This window comes from Diospyros lotus, chromosome 6, assembly GCF_014633365.1.
Source record: "Diospyros lotus cultivar Yz01 chromosome 6, ASM1463336v1, whole genome shotgun sequence".
Taxonomy (NCBI): Eukaryota; Viridiplantae; Streptophyta; class Magnoliopsida; order Ericales; family Ebenaceae; genus Diospyros; species Diospyros lotus.
Genome location: NC_068343.1, coordinates 22760083 through 22780246, shown reverse-complemented (window position 1 = coordinate 22780246; position 20164 = coordinate 22760083). Strand labels below are relative to the sequence as shown.

At 35.1% G+C, this 20164-nt stretch overlaps 1 protein-coding gene across 4 annotated transcripts; it reads left to right on the top strand.

Moving 5' to 3' along the window:
- The first annotated feature begins 115 nt into the window (after nt 1–115).
- LOC127804605 (GDP-mannose transporter GONST1) lies at nt 116–19417 on the top strand. Of its 4 annotated transcripts, none has more exons than XR_008023691.1 (11): nt 116–429; nt 524–571; nt 3830–4000; nt 4706–4937; nt 5081–5220; nt 12990–13119; nt 13795–13893; nt 15036–15190; nt 18193–18314; nt 18609–18706; nt 18933–19417. XR_008023691.1 is itself a non-coding variant. In XM_052341479.1 (11 exons), exons 2-11 carry the CDS (start codon nt 561–563, stop codon nt 18989–18991), a joined length of 1212 nt encoding a protein of 403 aa, XP_052197439.1. In that variant the 5' UTR covers nt 117–429; nt 524–560; the 3' UTR covers nt 18992–19417. The 4 variants fall into 4 exon arrangements, 3 of the variants coding, with proteins under 3 accessions (XP_052197439.1, XP_052197440.1, XP_052197441.1); XM_052341479.1 differs by having other exon boundaries at nt 117–429; nt 18193–18309; XM_052341480.1 differs by lacking the exon at nt 3830–4000 and having other exon boundaries at nt 118–429; nt 18193–18309.
- The last annotated feature ends 747 nt before the right edge of the window (nt 19418–20164 follow it).

The window sequence follows — 20164 nt, the reverse complement described above, 5'->3', positions numbered from 1 at the left end:
AATGGAAGTTTCTAATTTTGTAAGCTCGGAGAGTGGACTGACCAAAGGTGAGTGGGTTTGGTCTGAATTATTTTAATTATTTTATTTTTATATATGAAAAATGGGATGAACAACAAAAAATTGCAAAGGGGGAATTTCCCAAAACCCTTGAAATTGAAATTGTAGGTAGTCTTAGTTGTTGTGTTCTGTGCCCAATTTCAAAATCAAGGCCTGATTGGTTCATGAAGCCCCCCCAAGTTGAATCTTCAGTGCTTTCACTTGCGCACTCTTCGCCTTCATCTTTATATTTCTGCTTGATTTTCTCTTTCTCCACAAGAAATTTGAAAATTAGATCTCTCTCTCTCTCTCTTCCTCCTGTGTCTTCATTCTTTGTTTGATTTTCTCAGTTTCCGAACTACTTCTGTGGACTTTACCCAAATCGGTTAAGGGGTATTCTCTGTTTTCTCTCTGCCCCAGTTTGTCTGATTCTTTGTTTGCTTCTTCTGTGATCCAAATGCTTATATGCTTTTGTGGGTTCTTTTAGTTAGGACGTGTACGTGATGAGCGAGCTCTTGGCCTAAATGGATTCAAGGTAAATCTCTTTCTCAGACGGGTTCTTGTAGCTTCATGGGTTTAGGGTTTGTTAGACAATGCCTTGAAAGTCAAATGAATATGTTCTTCTTTGATTCTTATCTGCAGCTGCGTGTTGCTTAACGTACAACTGATTAGAGTTGGCATCTTGTATGTTTTAGCTATTTATATTGCTTCTGATCCTTTGGTTATGTACTTGCACAGTTTCAAGTTAAAATGAGACAACTGTTGTTCAGAGTCAGATTAATTCTTAGGATACCCTTTTCCAAGGAAAATTGTGAAATCACCGTATAATATCATGGTAGGAAGAAGAATTCAATTGTCCAACTGTAAAATCTTAATGTCTGATGATTGAGATGTGATCTTGACATGGCGAATTTCAAATTGATAGAAACCATGGATAACAGATTGACAGAGAACAGGGTGCAATTCATTAGGTTGTTAGCATCTCCAAACATGTCACGACCTTAGGGGGTAGTACTGTAATTGGGAGGGTATTAACCTTGTAAACCGTTAGGGTCTAACAAAAGGAGTTGGTTGGTTAATGGGCGGGAATGGGTTGATTGTATAACAACTTGTTGTTAGGCTACTTGTTAGGCTGTTAAGTAGTTAGAAGAGTTGTTGCTGAATTGGCTAGAGGTTCTATATAAAGGAACCTACAGCATTGTGGAGGGATATCGGTTGAATGAATAATCAATTCCTCTCTTTCCTCTTTCTCTCATTCTCTCTCTCTCTCTCTCGTTCTCTCTTTTTCCCTTTTTGTTCTTTCTCCCTCTAATTCTGTTCTTCTTCTTCTAAATTCCTATTCAAACCCTAGAACACCCTAGGGTCTTGACAAAACAATAGTTTGTTTTTGAGGATCAAGCATGAAACTGCATACGCTTTGCACAACCTTCAGTTTTGAGAATGGAAATGGAAAGTTTAAAGTCACCAACGTGATTCAATTTTTCTTTTATCAGGAAATTGCACTAGTGCAGTCTACATTAGATGCATGACTGCAATTTGTTAAAGCTAGTCTAGTTGGTGTGTATATGTATTTTCCTATTATAACTTGAGTCAGGAAATGGATTTGCTTTGGCACTATTGTCTTACATTACACTAAGAAAGAAGAAACCAAAAGGCTTCTGCAGGACGTTGGGTAACCAAAAAGAAATTCCTTTGGATTTGGAGTGGGCAGTATGGAGTAGAATCATGTATAGACTAGCCTTCCACTCTTCCTTTAGTCCACAATTTGCAGCCTGAGATGGCTGTATGAGTCAGCTTAACTTGTCAATAGAACCAGCATCCTTAATATTGAGCTTTACAATAAATGGATCTGCTTGAATTGAAGTTGTTTGTAGTACTAGAGTTCCCAATAATAGCATAGAATTCTGTTCACCTATTCCCCTCCAAACAGCAGCAGTATAACGCAAAATAAAAGAGCAGATGCTCGTGATGCCACACTCCCCTCCGAGCCCAATCCTAAGCATCCTGCTGGTCACCCGAAACATATAGGTGGTGGAGTAGCTCAACAGCTCAGCAAGGTCATCTGCATCTATTAGTTCATAAGCAAAAGATACTGCATATAAGTAAACAACGAAACATTTTCCAAATATTACCAATGCAATAGTTTAGGTCATGTAACCTGTTTGGCTACAACAGCGTAACGATTAACCATTTCAGTGTATATGACATGATAAATACATGGGACCATTAATCGCAACTAATCCATAAAACCACCACCAACAGTACAATGACCTCAAAGGGCATATATGCGTAACCTGTGGATCCACAATGTACAGGGGGCCACAGGAGCGAGCTTGGGTCCTATCCCACAAGTATTTGGTGGAGTTATCTCCTACTGTTGAGCATAATGGTCCCATCATAATAATTAACCATGATCTATCACCATAAAATACCTTTCATGCCCTCAACTTATAACATTTTATTAAATCATGTACAGGATCAAATGATCAAATAACCATTGAGAACATAAGATATTGTAACATTTCATAAATACGCAGGTGAATACTTTTGAAACATACTTACCACAACTAACCTTGTTTTTGTGTTATGTTATCCCTATAATCTACTCTTCAATAACTCTGACCTGAATAATCATTTTAATTCCATATTAATATAACTCTTTTATTGAAATGCATTCTAAGGGTCTTTGTCATTTTTGAAACTCGGGTAATTCTTTCTAAAACTTCTGTGGCTTTTCTATCATTTTCTAAAATTGAGGGTTATTTATGTAATTTGCAACTACAAAAATAGTTGTTTTGTAATTTTAGAAACTTTAGGGGTCTTTCTACAATTTCCAGAAAATTGAGGAACCATTTCTTCTATTTTCAAAGCATTGAGGCTTTTTCTGAAATTTTTGAAAACTTAAGGGTTCATGAACAAATAATGGAAAACATAGGAAAAAATCACAAATCACTTGAAAATTGAAATACTTCTCAAATAAGTTGAGCCTGTTGGTCAAAATTGGGTCTTTCTCTTCCCACTTAAACTCACTGAACAATAGGATATCTTCACCCCAAAATCTGTGTAAGAAGAGCAAAGCTAGGTACAAGTTCCTCAACAATGACCACTAAAGCCCTTGCAGACACCAATGGAAACCAGAGAATAAATTGGCATTGATAATCCGAAAATGGAAAGATAGCAGCAGAACTGAAAATGGAAAGACACCAACGGAACGTCAAACCTCCTGTTTACTCCAACTGAAAGCTCTTATTTATTCAATCAGTAAGCTTAACTAAAGAAGTAAATTTCCGTCTCTTGGTTTGCCACCTTTAATCATTCTTGAGTGTTACAATTTTCCCCGAGAATGTATAAAATTTTCATTCAATAATCATTTCGATTCTTTATTTAAAAGGAGGGCAAGCCTTGGTACCAATGCTAAGATTGCTCCTTTGTGATTGGAAGGTCATGGATTTGAGTAGTGGAAATAGTTTTCTGTAAAAAAGCAAGAAGAATATTGTTTACAAATATAACCCTTTCTCTACCCTCGCAAAATGGGCAGGCTCATTCATTGGGAATGCTCTTTCTCTAGAAAAAAAAGTGCATTTAAGTGGATTGTGCTTTATTCGTACAACTAAATATGATTCTAATATCCTAAAATTGTAATTTTTACTGCACAGTTTCTATGACCAAAGCTAATGGTACAGGGATTGTTTTTTTCTTTTTCTTTTTAGTTGGTATTCTGTTGTAGTCATTTAATAATATAGCTTCCAGTTGAGACTTGGAACTGAGCATTTTACCACTTTTTATGTTGAAGATCTCTGCCCATAGGTGCATCTCTAGAATCTCCTGGTCCAGTTTTGGAAACAATTCTTGTTGGGGACATTGATAAAGGGATCCGGAGTGTGGGGAGAAGTCACAACATTCATGAGCCAAATGGGGTGCTAGATCAGGTCTCAAGTCCAGTGAGGAGGGAAGTAGTTAAGAGGTATATTTTTGTAAGCTTTGTGACATCAATCCTTGTATATTTCACCCAATATTGTTGCGTTCTATCTTCTTAGATGTTCCCTTTCTGTTTTTGTTTTCCTGAGGCATTTTCTTAGGATTCATGTTCTTTTTTTTTTTTTTTTCTTTCTACTGATTTTCTTGTGGTTGGGAAGTGATTTTCTTGTCAAAATTCTCCTTGTTTCCTAGAATATAGCCACGTTCTAGGCTGAAAATATTGAGGGAGGTGTGAGATGATTTCTTTTTTTTTTTTTTTGGGCTAAGAAGGTATGAGATGATTTTATTCTTGTCAATTGGCACTTTGCCGTATCCATCTCAGCTAAAACCAATAAAAAGAAAAAAGAAAGGTCAAACTTGATAGAAGAAAAGTTATCAGTGTTACTCATATTAAAAAGGAATAAGAGATGGTTGATACTCTCTTCTTCCTGTTTCCTTGTAAGATCATGGATGGTAGTTTCAATGTAGCAAAAGAAATTAAATAAGGCAAAATGTTGTTCTCCCTTTTCAAAAGTTGATGTAGGTCAATCTTCGCCAAGTTTTTTCACTCTTAATGTGTATATAATCCCTATGAAACAGTAACAGCCTCTTTTGATGTATTCTTTTATGCAGCTGCCATATAGTTTTTTTTGCTCCTCTATTTCTTATTTCAATGTCAGGGATTAATGATTTTGATTCTGTTCACATATAGGTTGTCTTTTGCAATGAAGACTCTTGACAATGATGAGATTGATGTGGAAGGTGGCAAATTGGAAAAAGATAGAGAGAAGACAACACGAAGTAACAAGGCAGTTAAAATGCACAACCAAGCTTTGTTATCTGGCCTTGCATATTGCATTTCATCCTGTGGCATGATACTTATAAACAAATATGTCCTTTCCAGCTATAATTTCAATGCAGGGATATCTTTGATGCTCTACCAGGTTATTTTTCTCTCATCTTGGTCACTTTGTTACTAATGGAGATGGCAACTCTTGCCTTTCACTGTTGTAACAGTTATTAATTGTTTTGACTTGAAAAATATATTTCCAAAATTAACAAGTTTCTTGACATTCTACGGGTGCAGAACTTTGTCTCAGTGGTTGTTGTGTCCATGTTGTGTCTTTTTGGGGTAATAACAACAGAACCACTTACATGGAGATTGATAAAGGTCTGGTTTCCAGTGAACGTGATATTTGTCGGGATGCTAATCACTAGCATGTTCAGGTAAGAAGCCTTAATGTGCGTAGAAAGGATCCTCGATCAATCACATTTCTGCCAATATTATGATGTTTAGGTCTTCAGCATGAGTATTTGCTATTATTGGCCTTTGTGTCTAAATTGATCATTCACTTATTAGTCTTATACCTGCTCATGCAGTTACAGGTTTTTAGACCATTCATGTTTAGTTGCAAGAACATTTTAATTGGTTCCTGTTTAGTTAAATACTTGAATCTTTAGAATGGCTATATGTGGTTTCAGATCCTTAGGTTTCATTTTGCAATGGTATCACTGGCAGTTGCTCCTTCTCCTTCCTCTTCCATTTGTGAATGGCTATATCTGGTTTCAGACATCTAGTGGTTGTTGCATACAAGATTCATGTGTAATTGTTTTATGTCCAATAGTTAAATAATGACAAATGTGCATTTTTCTTTGCTAGTAATGACAGATATGTATTTAATGCTGAAGTTTGTGTTGTCATTTCATCACAACTTGATCCCCCTGGAATGTATACCGAAATGTGAAACTAGTGATCCAAATTATAAGCATTGTAATGTCCATAAATATAGGGTTGATATATCAACTTGTGACTGAGCTCACCAAATCAAGTTTGATTTAGCCCTTTAATAGTATTATGCACTAGCATATTAGCTTATGCTAATTCTTATCTACCATTGAATTCTATAGTAGTATCACCTGTTCTAGTTTCATTGTGCTTTCTCCCAAGAAGGGGTGTCATGGAGTTAAATAGATGGTGTTTATAAGATCATTACTAGTTCCCCCTAATGTTTATATTGGGATCTACCAAAAATTTGCTGAGATGTTGGTTGTCAATGACTGTGTAGACCTGAAAATTCTAGCCCTTGAGGTGTTTTAACTAAACTGAATATACAAAAAGGTTCCTTATGCATGTATTGGAGAAGATAGGCTTTGGGGATTAGTGGAGAACTTGGATCACTTATTCCATTTCTTTGGTTTGGTGACTGTCAAGGACTTAGGTAACTAAAGCATTCTTTGAAAACTCTAAAGTCTTTATGGCAAGGTTGTCCTTGTCTCAATTTTTATTATCATGGATATATTAGCCTTATAGATATGATCGTGGATAAAGATGGTAAGAGAGCCAGAATGCCAACCCCACCTAGTGGGATTAAGGCTTGGGATAATGATGACAATGGTCTGGAGGCTTTTAGTTTTGTAACTTAGAGGTTGTTGGGGAAAGAATGACTTTCGTTGTGGGACAGGTGGAATGGATTTGGTCAGTCTTGCTTCAAACCTAATTTGTTAAATAGTTGCACATATTTGGCCAAGTTATGTAGGAAAGTCTTGTTATAGAGTACGGAGCACATTGAGATTATGCATAATAATATAAAAAGATAAAATTACTTATCTAACCACGTAAAAAACTTTTAGATGAGAAGGTCTAATCGAACACATTGTATAAAGTGAAAAATCCTTGATTTCTTGTGTTTCTTTGGTGTAGAGAGGATGATACTCCACTGTTCTCTACAAAATTTCAGTATGAATTGAGATTTTTGAGATGTGTTTTGCTATGCTTTATGGCAACTCAACCTTAAGAATTAATTTGGTAAAGATCAATATTATTTCTGTGGGATGACTTTCATAATGTCAAATGGTTAGTTGCTTAGTTTGGATGGAGGGCTGATTTGATGTCTTTACTTGGCTTGCCTAATTGCAATCTTTTAAGATAGGATAAGGTAGTGGAGAGATTTGAAAAGATGATTGGCTTCATTGAAGAGGCATCGTTTGTCAAAGAATTGATAGTTAAATCTTATCAAAAGCACGCTCTCAAGCCTTTCTATTCAATGTCTCCATTCACCATTCCATGTTTGGTTGCTAAAAGGCTTGAAAGTCATAAAGGGTTTTATTTATTTTTGCTTTTGGGAAAGTTTATTAGGGATCATTTTATGTATAATTATGTTGCATTGCTTAAGATGTGCATGCCTATTGTGGGAGGTGATTTGGGCATTAAGGAGGTGTCATTGCCCTTGGCAGAAACAATAAGCTTCCCTTGACTCGATGAGATTCAAGGGATCGAACAAGAAATTAGAGGGAGAGAAGAGGAAGAATAGAGAGAACAGAGTGAGACGAGAGAGTGTAGAAGGAGAAATAGAGTTGTTATATTTTTTGAATTTGCATGACCTCTCCTGCAGAATAGGGAGAGTAGATAATAGTCATTGGCATGGGTGCGGATGCAGCAGATCATCTCCCCTTCCAGCGGTTACAACAACTTCTTTTGTCCTTTTCTATGGCCTGACACGTGGCCCTCCTATTCTAATAGAATTGACAATTGGGAATTTAAGTATAACAATTAAAATAAAAGAAATACAACTTAGCCTATCAAAGAAACAAGAATAAGACCGAACATTAAGGCAAAACATTTAAAATAGCCATAGCCGTGACAAGAGGTAGTGTTGTTTAAAAAATGTTCCTATGGAATTGGCTTCCTATTTTTTTATTTGGAGGGGTAGTCTTTGGTCAAAAGTAATGGTTAATAAATATGTTTGTGTGGGGGGATAATGTCCTGTCGATGATGTTTGTATTCTTTATGTGATGGGGCTGTAGAGGGGAACCATGAGGCTTGTGAGGATTTTGTACATGTTCATGCCTTTCTAGGTCTATGGTAGTGGAGTGAGGTTTTTGCACAATAGATTGATTGTGTTGACATGTCCCATGTAGTATTCACTATAGTTGGCGAGGGATCAGTTTTGCTTAGTGGTAGTAGAGTATTACAGTATTACTTATCCCTGTTTAGGATACACCATCTGTGCACCTTAATTTTAGACAAAATATATAATGATAGGAGGGGTAATGATTAGTGGATATGGCAAGCTTTCAAAGGTGGTCTCATTTTAATATGTTTAACTTTGTGCATCCAAAGGGAGAATAAATTCCTACAAGGCATTTGGATATAGAAGGCTTGTTCTAATAAGCAAAAAGTTCTATTAGATGACTATAGGACCATCATTGTTGTATGACTCAAAAATTTTGGGCAACTAATGGTATGTGCAAGATATGAGCATAACTAAGATGAGGATGTTAAGGTGGATGTGTGTCCATACAAGAAAAGATAGAATTAGAAACAAAAGTAATAAGGGTAGAGTGATTCCTATTGAAGATAACACGTAAACCATCACTCTGATGGTTAGGGCATATGAGAACACCACCAATAGATGTACTTGAGAGGGTAGTTGATAGAATGGATGAAGTTTCTAGGAAAAGAGGTAGAAGAAGATAAAAGAAGACTTGTTGGAAACCCTTAAACATGATATGGGGTATAATGGCCTTACAAAAAGATATGGCCAAGGATAGAGACGGTTGAAAAGCTAGCATTCTTATTTTTGGGGCTAAGATGTAGATATACTTGGGAAGTATCTTTTTGGGGTTATGTAGAATATCCAGTGAGAAAGAAATAAAAGAATTTTGTAAGGTACAAAGAGAATTCATTGTATTGGGAGAATAAATTATAAAAGAACACTTAAAATTAGTATTGAAAAAGTTTGGATTGTAAAACTCCTTGATCTATTATTCAGATTGGATACATATATATATTACAAATGATAACTACTCCTATGGAGACAGTTAAATACAAAAAAAAAATGCCTAATTTAGGAAAACAAATAATTGTATAATGAATCAATTAAATTGTCTCTATTATTTTGCCTAGCTGTTTCTATATGTTCGCATATGGTTTTCTACACGCCCCCTCTAGCTGGGCTATAAATATGAAGTAAGCCCAGCTTGGATCTTCACATCTTTAAACTAAGTCTTTGATAGGTAGTCTTGAGTAGATCCTTGGTATGTAGGAAATCCACCTTCAATTTTTCTTTTTATGAAGTGTTTATCTATTTAGGTCAACATGTTGAGTTGCTTCCAATATCTAGTTAGATGACTAAAATATTGGGTGATTGAGAGGTTTACTTAACAATGCCTCTGCTATGTCTTTAGTGTCAGAATATATCTTCTTTGCAACATCCCAGATTTCTTGTGTCATCTCATGGAGGATGAGATTTTCTTCGACTTCATTAGTTATGGAATTGACAAGCCATGACATTACCATATTGTGTTTTGCCTTCCATGTCTTGTACTTTGAATCTGTTGAATTTGGTTTAGGGGCTTCACCATTAAGATAGTAATCTTTTCCTCTGTTGCTTATGAGCATCATAATCAAATGTCCATTAGAACTAGGAACAATAAGAACTTGAGAGGAAGAAGTACATACTGCTTATGAAGGAATTTTTTAATCAGAAATGCTTTGATACCATGAAGAAGTTTAGATTGTAAAACTCCTTGATCTATTATTCGGATTGGACATATATATATATTACAAATGGTAACTACCTCTATGAAAACAGTTGAACACAGAAAAAATTGTTTAACTAAGGAAAACAAATAACTATATAATTAATGAAATTAAATTGTCCCTATTATTTTGCCTAACTCTTTCTATATTTTTGCATATGGTTTTCTACAAGTATAAATATAAAAGAACACATAAAATTACGCATCTTTCTAATAGTTAAGTTTTTAAAATAGATGGTGCTCAACTTAACATGTATTAAACCAGATAAAGATCCCTGGTCTAAATCTTATTACAAACCTAGTGTTTTTTAAGTAGTTGCACATTTTTGGCCTAGTTACATAGTTAAATCTTGTTACATGTGAAGGAGCCTATTTAGAGTATACATCACAATATAAAAGAGAAAATTACCCATCTCTCTAATAACTTAAACTTTTAGGTGAGAAGGTCTAATTTTAACACCTTATATAAAGGGAGCAATCCTTGATTCCTTGTGTTTCTATGGTGCAGAAAGGATGCTTCTTTTTGGCTCTTTATATTTCATTTGAAATAAATTTAAGATTATTGTTTATTATGCAATATTTTTCGGTAAAGGAGGTAAATGAATGAATAATTATTTTATAAGTTTCATTATATTTTATCTCTTGTCCCAAAACAATGTAGAATATATTGTTCATTTACATCTCCATTATCACACAACTTCTAAACTTTGGAGTCTAATGTTCTACTGTGTTTGGTTGGTTAATTTTGATTTTGGTGCTAATCTTGATGGCTAGCTCAATTAATATGGTTTTGGGAAGATATGAGATATACTTGGGAAGTGAAATTAGAATTTTGGGTTTGTACCGTTGTTTCTTGTTGATCCGATATGTTTGCGCCATTTAGACAACAAAAGAAAATCTACTTTCTTTATTGGCCTTCCCATTACATTTAAACATTGATGTTGTCACTTCTCTTGGCAGGACATTTAGTTGCCTAGGTTGTACATATTGAAAGTATCTCAAATTTCCTCTCATTTTGTTTTCAATAGATGGTACCATCATTATCATGCAAACTCATCTGAACCATGTATCTTCTAGTTTTCCACATATCCACCTTAGCACCCACATTTCACCTCCTTTTATTTTGGCATCTTGTTTTTTAGTTGCCCAACACTCCATGCCACAAAGCATGGCCAGACTTATAGATTTTCTTTTTTTTTTTTTTGGGGGGGGGGGGAGGTAAAATGTTCTAGTAATCTCATATGTTAGCTTGATCACACAATGCAGCAGAAGTATTCCTCCGTTTGTTCCATCCTGTCTTAACTTTGTGGGTAATGTTGGCACTAATCTCCCCATCCTTATGTAGCATAGCATGTTTTGAAAACTGGATCCAATTCGCTTGTTTTGCATAAAAAAACCAGCCTAGATATGCAAACTTGGAGAAAGTCTCTGTTGAACTGCCAGTTTTTGGGGACATGAATTAGGACAGAAGAACCACCTGGTTTGCTAGCTAACATAAAAATCCCTTTTGTCACTACCTCTTCTTTTTTCTCACACAAGCCTTAACCTATTAAATTTGAAGTCTGAATTGTAACCTCTGGAATCCCAGCTCTCTGCTCTGCTATCACCTGCCTTCGGCCACTAGACACTGCTGGATGCTGGGGGAACCTGGCACAGGTATTCTCCTCCAAGCTCCAACCTCTAGAATCACAGATTCCCAGCCCTCTGCAACATCTCTCTTTGGCCACTATAATATTGGACATTGTCTAATGACAGCATAGGAGACTCAGGTATCTCCTTTCCTCACTCAGTCTCTCAATCTCTAGATCCCTTGTCTCTGTTTTCTATCTAAGGCGATTGTTCCCAACTGCAAATCGCTTCTCACCTCTGTTTTCTGTCTCAGCTAATTGTTCAAGATTACATCTCTCTCTCTCTCTCTCCCCCCCATGTATTACACACAGCTTGAAATTTGAATCTCCTCCTTTTTCTTGACTGTATATTAATTTCTTTGAATCTCCCATTATCAGTTTAGTGTTAGCTCTTTTTTTCTTTGTTTTATGACACTGGCATTTATTTTTTAGCTGCTGAGCTCTGATGGAGAACTGGTGGATTTCTTTTCATTAGAATTTAGAGCATGGATGGCTTTGTTTAATATAACTTTTACATTTATTTTTAGCTCTTGAGGAGTGAAGTTGAACTGGTGGGGCTTTTTTCTTAAGTGCATTGAAGGTGTATTTTATGTAAATTGAATTTTAGATAATTTTCTAAATTTTAGTTATTTTATCTATCAATGTATTTAATTTCACATAATTACTGCATTATGGTTCTATACCTGTTCAATTCCAGTTGAACTGGTGACCCATGATCCAGACCGGATTCTTTTTCTAGTTCATTGAATGGTCCGGGTTACAAATATGGAATAGAGCCTAGTATTTCTCACTCTTTTGGTACTCTTTGACTTCAGTACTGCCTTCTAGCTCATTTATATTTTTGTTTTCATTAAAGTTGCATTCTATAAATTTATTTGAGTTATATCTGTAGAACCTTTTGCTTCTAAAGATATTGATACATTTTACTGTTTTCCTATGTTTTAGATTCTTACATGTCAATATCTTTCTGTGTGCAGTATCAGTTTTCTAACTAATCCTTGTAAATCAACTAAATTGACTTTTGGTATTGCAATGTATAAGACAGAGAGAGGCTTTCTGTACACTTCCTAGTTCTCTTCTCTGTATGAACAGTAGCATCCAATTATAGAATGTGTAGTTTGGACAGTCATTAGAATATCACAATTTTTGTTCCATTAGCACCAATAGCAAGTAGAATGTGTAGTTCAGATTGAGAATAAGATATTTCAATTATTGATTTGTTCCCTCTTTGGTGCCCCCCAGTTGCAAATTTAGCTTATTGATTGATAATTGATTCCGTCTTTTGTTCACAAATTATTCAAGTGTTCTTTAGTTATATTTGTATTGCTTTAGTTCATTTGTTTTTAGAATCAGTTAGTCAGGATACCTGTTGTGACCCTCACCCAACCCTTAAGTCTCAATTAGATATTCCTGAGTCCTATTGTTATGGTATATATCACTATCAAAAAGAGGAATGGTCCGCATCCTGAGGGTTGCATGTAGGAGATCTACGTGCCAAAAAATCTCACAGTGGTTCAAGTGAAAATAATTTGTCTTAATTATCACCATTATTTTGTTATTTAGTTATTGTATGTTATTCAAATGCTAGATAAGACTTGCTATGTTGTTTATTCCAACTGCTAGATAACTGAAATTTGGCACTTTTTCTTAGATATTCTTTTTGTTTCCTTGTTAGTTTGCATCTCTCACAGTTGGCTATAGAAACACTTCTAGTATTTGACATGTTCAAGTAGTATGGTTGTCAGCATAACTCATTTTCTCGTTTGGATAGATAAAATGAACAACCTCATTTTGCAGAGTATTAATTATGTTTTGTACTCTTTGCAGTCTAAAGTACATCAATGTGGCCATGGTTACAGTCTTAAAGAATGTCACAAATGTGATAACTGCTGTTGGTGAGATGTATCTGTTCAATAAGCACCATGACAATAGAGTTTGGGCTGCTTTATTCTTAATGGTATGCTGAATGACTAAGAATTCCTTTGGGGCTTAGATAATTTCCATATATTTGGAACTCAACATGGATATTACAAATATTTACTCTCTTTTCCGTTGCTATATTTTTTCCTGTATTTTTTGTGGCATGTGATTTTCAATTATCTAAAAGCTTTATACATGCTTAAGCTTAGCCTTTTCTTTTAGGTTTTTTATTTCTCACCTATAATCCATGCAGCCTCCCATACAACTTATGAGCTGTAATGAGATGCTCTCTTGTCATTTTCCATAATGACACACTTGGCTAAGAAATCTTTAGATGACCAAAGCTTATGGTGCCTAGAATGTGCATGCAACCATTTGACAATCTGTTTCTGGTGGAAACTTCTGGTCATCTGTACGTGGAATTTGATAGATATATCTAGCCAATATATTTATTTAAGCGTCATCTGCTTATATTTAGTGTCAGTACCATGGTTTGATATGGATTGAGTTTAAATATTACTAAATATTATATACTGACGTGGAGAATCCTGTAAGTTAGATGTGGTCTCATAGTAGGCCTTAAAAGATTAGCCACGTACTTCTGAAGCTGTGTGTGCTAATCTCCTAGACTGAATGTTCACATCTTTCTATGAATTCATGAGAAAGGTCTATCCATGACGTTGAAGAGGCATATTACATTTCTGTTGCACAGATTATATCTGCAATATCAGGAGGAATTACAGATCTATCTTTCAATGCTGTTGGCTACACATGGCAGATTATTAATTGTTTCTTGACAGCATCCTATTCTGTGAGTATCTTGGTTGTTACGCTGATTTCCATCTGTGAATATGTTCTGATATATATCTTGCTGTCCTCAATTGTTTCTTTTTCGTTTTCCCTTTCTATCAGTCAACTAATAATTGATTGTGCTTGATGGAGATGTAATTTCTTTAGGAAATATGGAGTGGCTAGTAATCTCCTCTTAGAAATGTATAACTGTAAATGGACTTGCAATACCTTGTGTAATCTGGGATAAATCATGATTTTGTAGAGCTCTTGGGAATAAATAAACTGGCAGAAGTGAAACTCTTTTGTTCAGGAGATAGAGATGGTTGGAAAGCTAGAGTTTATGTAACCCACCTGGTGGGATTAAGGCTTATGATTGTTGTTGTTGTATTATCTAGCTAATGGTATACCTGTGTTAGGTAAGTGGTATCTTTAAATATTAATTTTGTAGTAGATTTTAGTAGTATCTTCATATTAGATTAGTGATATTTTTTTCTATATTTTAGTGATTTTGGTTAATATGCTAATAATAAAAATAACATATATTGTTGTATTCATATCCATTTTTTTCCAAATTGTCTTGACCCCATATTAGTATTTGTAATGGTCTTTCTTAGCAACTATAACAAGAATATGTTCTGATATATGTTTCTTTTAAACCATATCTTCTCCCATAAAATTCATTGGAAAAAAGAGAATAAAACTCTTTATCTTCTTTCTTGGGAGGGAGAAATTGGAAGACTGGAGGAGAGTTTCAATCTCAGTTCATTAGCACATCTGTGTACATACAATTTGTAATCTTGGGCCCTGACTTCTGAAACTGTCTGCAATTGGATGACCATACGACTTTGATGGTGTTGAACTGGTATTAAATAGTAAAAGCTGAAAGTTTACTATATATATCATTGTGTTTTGAATAATAATAATAGCTTTTATATCTGCTTGTCTTACAAGTTTCTGAATAGCATGCTAGTCCATAAAGTTAGTTCTCTAGTTACTCCAATTATTTTGGTGTAACCATCAGCTGCTGCTCTTGTGCATTTCCCCTCCCCCCCCAAACCAAAAAAAAAAAAAAAAAAACCTCTTTTGATTTATTAAATAATTAATGTAGTATCTAGAGGATTTAAAAAAAAAAAACTTTTATCATTCTTTTTTGGGTTGCAGTTAACCCTGCGCAGGGTCATGGATACTGCAAAGCAAGTGACAAAATCTGGAAATCTGAATGAGTTTTCAATGGTCTTGCTCAACAACACGCTCTCATTGCCATTGGGAGTGTTACTTATTTTTATGTTCAATGAGGTGGATTATCTATCCAAAACGTGAGTTTTTCTTTCCTTGTTATTCTCATTTGAATGACTTGTTAAAGTAAGTTGATGAACTGAAGTCTCATGTAATTAATTATCTTTAGTTCTTTTGCTTAATAAACTATTTATGACATGACACACCACTTCATGATGTGTTGTTTTGTTTGAGTTCAATTTGAATGGCATCAATTAACCACTAACTTTATGACACAATGATAATCGAAACAAGTTATAAGAACACTCTTATTTATAAAATGGAGACTTTTGTTTTCATTTGAAAATACTAATTGAAAGAACACATTTATGTTTTTGTTTTCATTTTTTTTAATTTTTATCTCTTTGTTAAATGATATTAAGGAAATGGAAGAAAATGTGGAACTGAGAATAGTTCTCATTTGTTTAGTGATATGATATTTAAAAGGTTTAAATGTTGCTCTTCACTGTATTGGTCTCTTAAGCAGACAATTCCAGGGGGCAAGTTAGCTGCACCCATTCCCATTGGATGGAGTGAAAAGGAAGATATGGTATGTATGAGGCTATAGAAAAATCTAATAAACTAATGAAAGTTATTTAATCAAAGGAATAGTGTAATGAAAATATACGATACACCAAGGACAAAATCCAGCAAGTTCTCATTGTTAGGCTTCCATGTCTAGTCTACTACAATATATAGTTGTAGTTACATAGCAGATATTCAATGTATTGTAGATGAAATAGATAGACAGGCATATAACCAAACATTGTCTTGTCTCCACCAGCATTATTATAATAAAGTGTTATTGTCATTGTCCCACGAATATCATCATTGCTGTCACAAGCATCTGTTTTGCTGCCTTTGTTAGAATGTGATGATTCCCCTTGCAATATCCTCAGTTGCTTTATCATTACTGGTAGATATGGGTATAGGCACAAATGAAATCTATTGATATAGATTGGTAGTCAGTTATGAAGAGTGTGTTTACAAAGTGCATTATAATATTATAATTTTAGAAAGCTCCTCTATAACAGACACCAAGTAAGTGAGATTATTTCTTACAAACACAAGAATTTCTTGAACTATATATGGCAAAATATATATTTTAACCTCTGTAGTTGTACGTTTTTTTCATTTAGACACTCAAACTTTTTGTTGTTTCAAAAACACTCATAAACTTGTAATTTCGAGTTAATTGCACTCTTGAACTTTTTTGTTGTTTCAATTACACATTTAAACTATGCAATTTCAAGTCAATTGCACACTTCGACAATTTTGTTGAGAACAATGAATTTAGGGGTGTAATTGAAATAACAAAAAGTTCAGAAGTGCAGTTGACTCAAAATTGCATAGTTTAGGAGTATTTTTGAAATAACAAAAAGTTTGAGTATTTAAATGGAAAAAAAATGTGCAAGTACATGGGCTAAAATATGTATTTGGCTTATAAATATAACTACTCACTTTCTGGCTAGAGAGGGGTGTCACGTCTAATGTTTGCAACTTATATCTATATAGTAAAATATTGTTTTAAAAAAGGGAAAACTAATGCATCGTACACATTTCAAATTGAATTCCCTAAAAAATTGTATATCCTACATATTATTCCTAGATATTTCATTGTAGTGATCATCTATGTACGTTTATAGAAATTCATTTCTATTGGAACATAAATAAATACTTCAAAGACTAAATATTAGATCAAACTTTTACCATAAAAAACTTAAAAGGCAAAAAATGAGGTTCATTATGATATTATTATTGATTTTGTACACTATTCTTAATTATTTGACAGTAGACGATCAAAATCATAAAATGCTATAGTACCCCCATGTAATACCTCAAAATCATAAAATGCTATAGTACCCCCATGTAATACCTTGTTTTCCGGAGATGCTGGGAAATTGGTTAGGCGAGATAATAATGGCCTTTAGATATTGAACTGTTTGAAGTGGAATGGTCAATAGTTTCTAATAGAACCTTCAACAAATTTTTTGAAAATTTTACAAAAAATAAGGAGCAATGATGATGTCTTAAGTTTAATTAACCTTGATTTTTATAGTGGGTTGTCAAGTGGGATAGTGAGGTAAAATTAATCTGGATCAAATTTCCGTATGTGGTATGAGGAGTAGAGTTAATTTATAAAATAAAATAAGAACCTGTCTTGCTACTGCACAAGATGTCATGAGATGCATTGGAATTATCCAGATGTGATGGACAGCTGAGATGTTTGAGGAAATTAGATCTTACATGTGAAAATTTAAACTGCTTCTCTCTCTATCTCTCTCTGTGGGAAAGTGAAATCTTAGGTGGACCTCTTACTACATATCTTATATTTTAAAAAATAATTGGAATTCTTTTTTAGAAAACAGAAAAAACTTTAGGAATAAAAGAATTCCTCTTCTCATGTGTCTATAACGTCTCCAATAATAAAATTTCCAAACAATAATAGGATAAACATGCTCAGGTTTTCTAATGGAGTATTGGGGTCTAAATGATGCAACACCTTTCTAGAATTCATGCTTCCTAGATTTGCGTCTTGGCCCCTTTTTTTGCTTCATACTTCGGCTGAAAGTTTATGGGTTCTATTGCATCATTATCTCCTTTCTTTTTTTTTTTTTTCAAATTTAATTTGATTTGGTGTGTGGAAGAAGGAAAATAAGAGCCTTTCAATCATAAATTGCAGGTAGAGTTTTGATACTTACGAAGAAATCAAACAATATGCCCTTGATCTATCCCACTCTTTGTTTTGTCCTTTCTTTTATGTTTTTTTAATTTTTTTTTATTTTTCCCTTCATGTTTTGGCATGCTTGTACTTTGGCATACTGCAGACTTAGATCTCTCCCAGGATACTGTGTATGACTGTCTTCAATTTGTATTGGTTCCTGTCCAAACACATGGTTATGATAAGTTCGCACATCTGAAGTTTGTTGGTATTATTAGTTGTCGTTGCTGCTTATCTATTCCATTTCTGGTGCTCCTGTTGTTCATCTTTCAGTTTTTTGTTTATTTTATTAACACTTTTGAGATTCCCAACAATTGACAGGCCACTTTTAAGAATGCCTGCCTTCTGGTCTGTGATGACGTTAAGTGGATTTTTGGGTCTAGCAATCAGCTTCACTTCGATGTGGTTTCTACATCAGACAGGGGCCACTACATACAGGCAAGGTTAAAAATAAGCTGAAGTAATAAGAATTGCAAATGGTTTTGTTTTCATATTCAACCTGCGCAACTTTATGCGAATTAAATTATGCACCATTTTGTTCATCTTTGCCCCTCAACTTATTCTTTGGTGCCAAATTGTCATGAAAGTTTTACTGGGGATTGATTTACACTTTTATCTGATACCCTAGGTTGTAAATGGCAACTGCCAGTTACCATTTTTGTATTTAAAAAAATTGTTTATGACTTCCTCGCATGTCTAATAACATGTGTTACTTGGCAATGATGCCTCTTTTGCAGCCTTGTGGGATCCTTGAATAAAATTCCCCTCTCCGTTGCCGGTATCCTTCTGTTCCACGTTCCTACAAGTCTGGAGAACTCGGCAAGCATATTCTTTGGTAAGTTTTCTCCATTTTGTTTCTGGCGGCAGCCATTGCAAAAGAAATGATGCTTTTGTCAAAGCAACCTGTGGTTAGATGAATTTTATAATGAAACAGATCAAAATTGAGGTCGTTTTCCTAATAGTCCTCTTGCTATTGCAATAGCTACACCCTTCATCTTTTCCCTCTGAGTATTGCTTTTTCTCGACGCCCCAAACTCTATAAGCTCCAACTGCATTTGTAGGTCTGGTTGCAGGAGTGTTCTTTGCTAGGTCGAAAATACGGGAAAGATCTCAAACTTGAGCAAGTTATGAACTGCTTCTTTATATCGGCATTCCAGCTGTGCCCTGACTACATCTTACACACATTGAGAACACTTTTTTTCTTTTCAAAGAAACTAGTGCAGAGAAGTCTTCCATTTGGAAGTGGCTCTTGTGGTTCCCTTGTGATTTAGGAATGGTACTTCATTGATGCAGCATGTTTTCGACGATGAAAATTTTGCAGATTTCTGCGCGCTCTTTCTGTTGTACTTGAAGCGGGAGATCACCCGCTTCTCCTTGTAATTTGTTAGGGACAGAAACTGAATTTATAAGTTATCGATATATCAAGGTTTAGTCAAAGTAAATCATGTAATCTGTAATTTGTAAAAACCTGCTCTCATTGTTGAGTGAGGTTATGTATTCCTTTTCACCTCTTCTTCTTGATAAAATCTGTACCCAGGTGTTGGAATGTGATGTTCTTTGCAGGTTGGCCACCAGGGACCTTGAGTTATCACAAAAATGCATGTAAATTGAGATAGGATTGAATGCATACTTCTTGAAGATGATTTAAAATACTTATGTTAGAAGCTGTTCCAGCAGTTGTTATGTTTTCCTTCTTTGTGGACCAGAGGGAGCTTAAATTGCAACAGAGTATTGTTTTTATAGGTTAGATTTATAATTAGTTCTTATATATATTGCCAAGATCTAAAGAAGTGCAGAGTAACCACTACAAGAAGTTGGGGTATTACCGGCGAATTTTTCCCGGCGGTTTCATAATTGTCGGGAATATACCACAATCCCCGGCGGTTTATAAAACCGCCGGAGATTTAACACAATCCCAGGCGGTGTATAAAACCGCCGAATATGGCATACACATCCCCGGCGGTTTTTAAAAACCGCCGGCTATAGCATGCACATCCACGACGGTCTATGAAAAGCGCCGGTTAATTTTGTCCATCCCCGGCGGTTACAAAAACCGCCGGGATATGATTTAATCCCACCAAAATTCACCCCCCCTCCCCCCCGCCCCCGCCCCCGCCCCCGCCCAAATCTTCCCCTCACCCCCTTCTCTTCCAAATTAAATCCCCCCTGCAAACCCTAGAACCCTTTCTCGCTCACGCCTCGCTGTGTCTCTCTCGCTCGCTCCCTCGCCCTCGCTCACGCCACTGAGTCGCGGCCTCCCTCGCCCTCGCTCTCGCCCTCACTCGCTCAGCTA

Coding starts and splice junctions, on each gene's coding strand:
- LOC127804605 (XM_052341479.1), top strand. Junction 5,221..12,989: donor CTAATCACTAGCATGTTCAG/GTAAGAAGCCTT, acceptor TACTCTTTGCAG/TCTAAAGTACATCAATGTGG. Junction 15,191..18,192: donor GTGGATTATCTATCCAAAAC/GTGAGTTTTTCT, acceptor AACAATTGACAG/GCCACTTTTAAGAATGCCTG.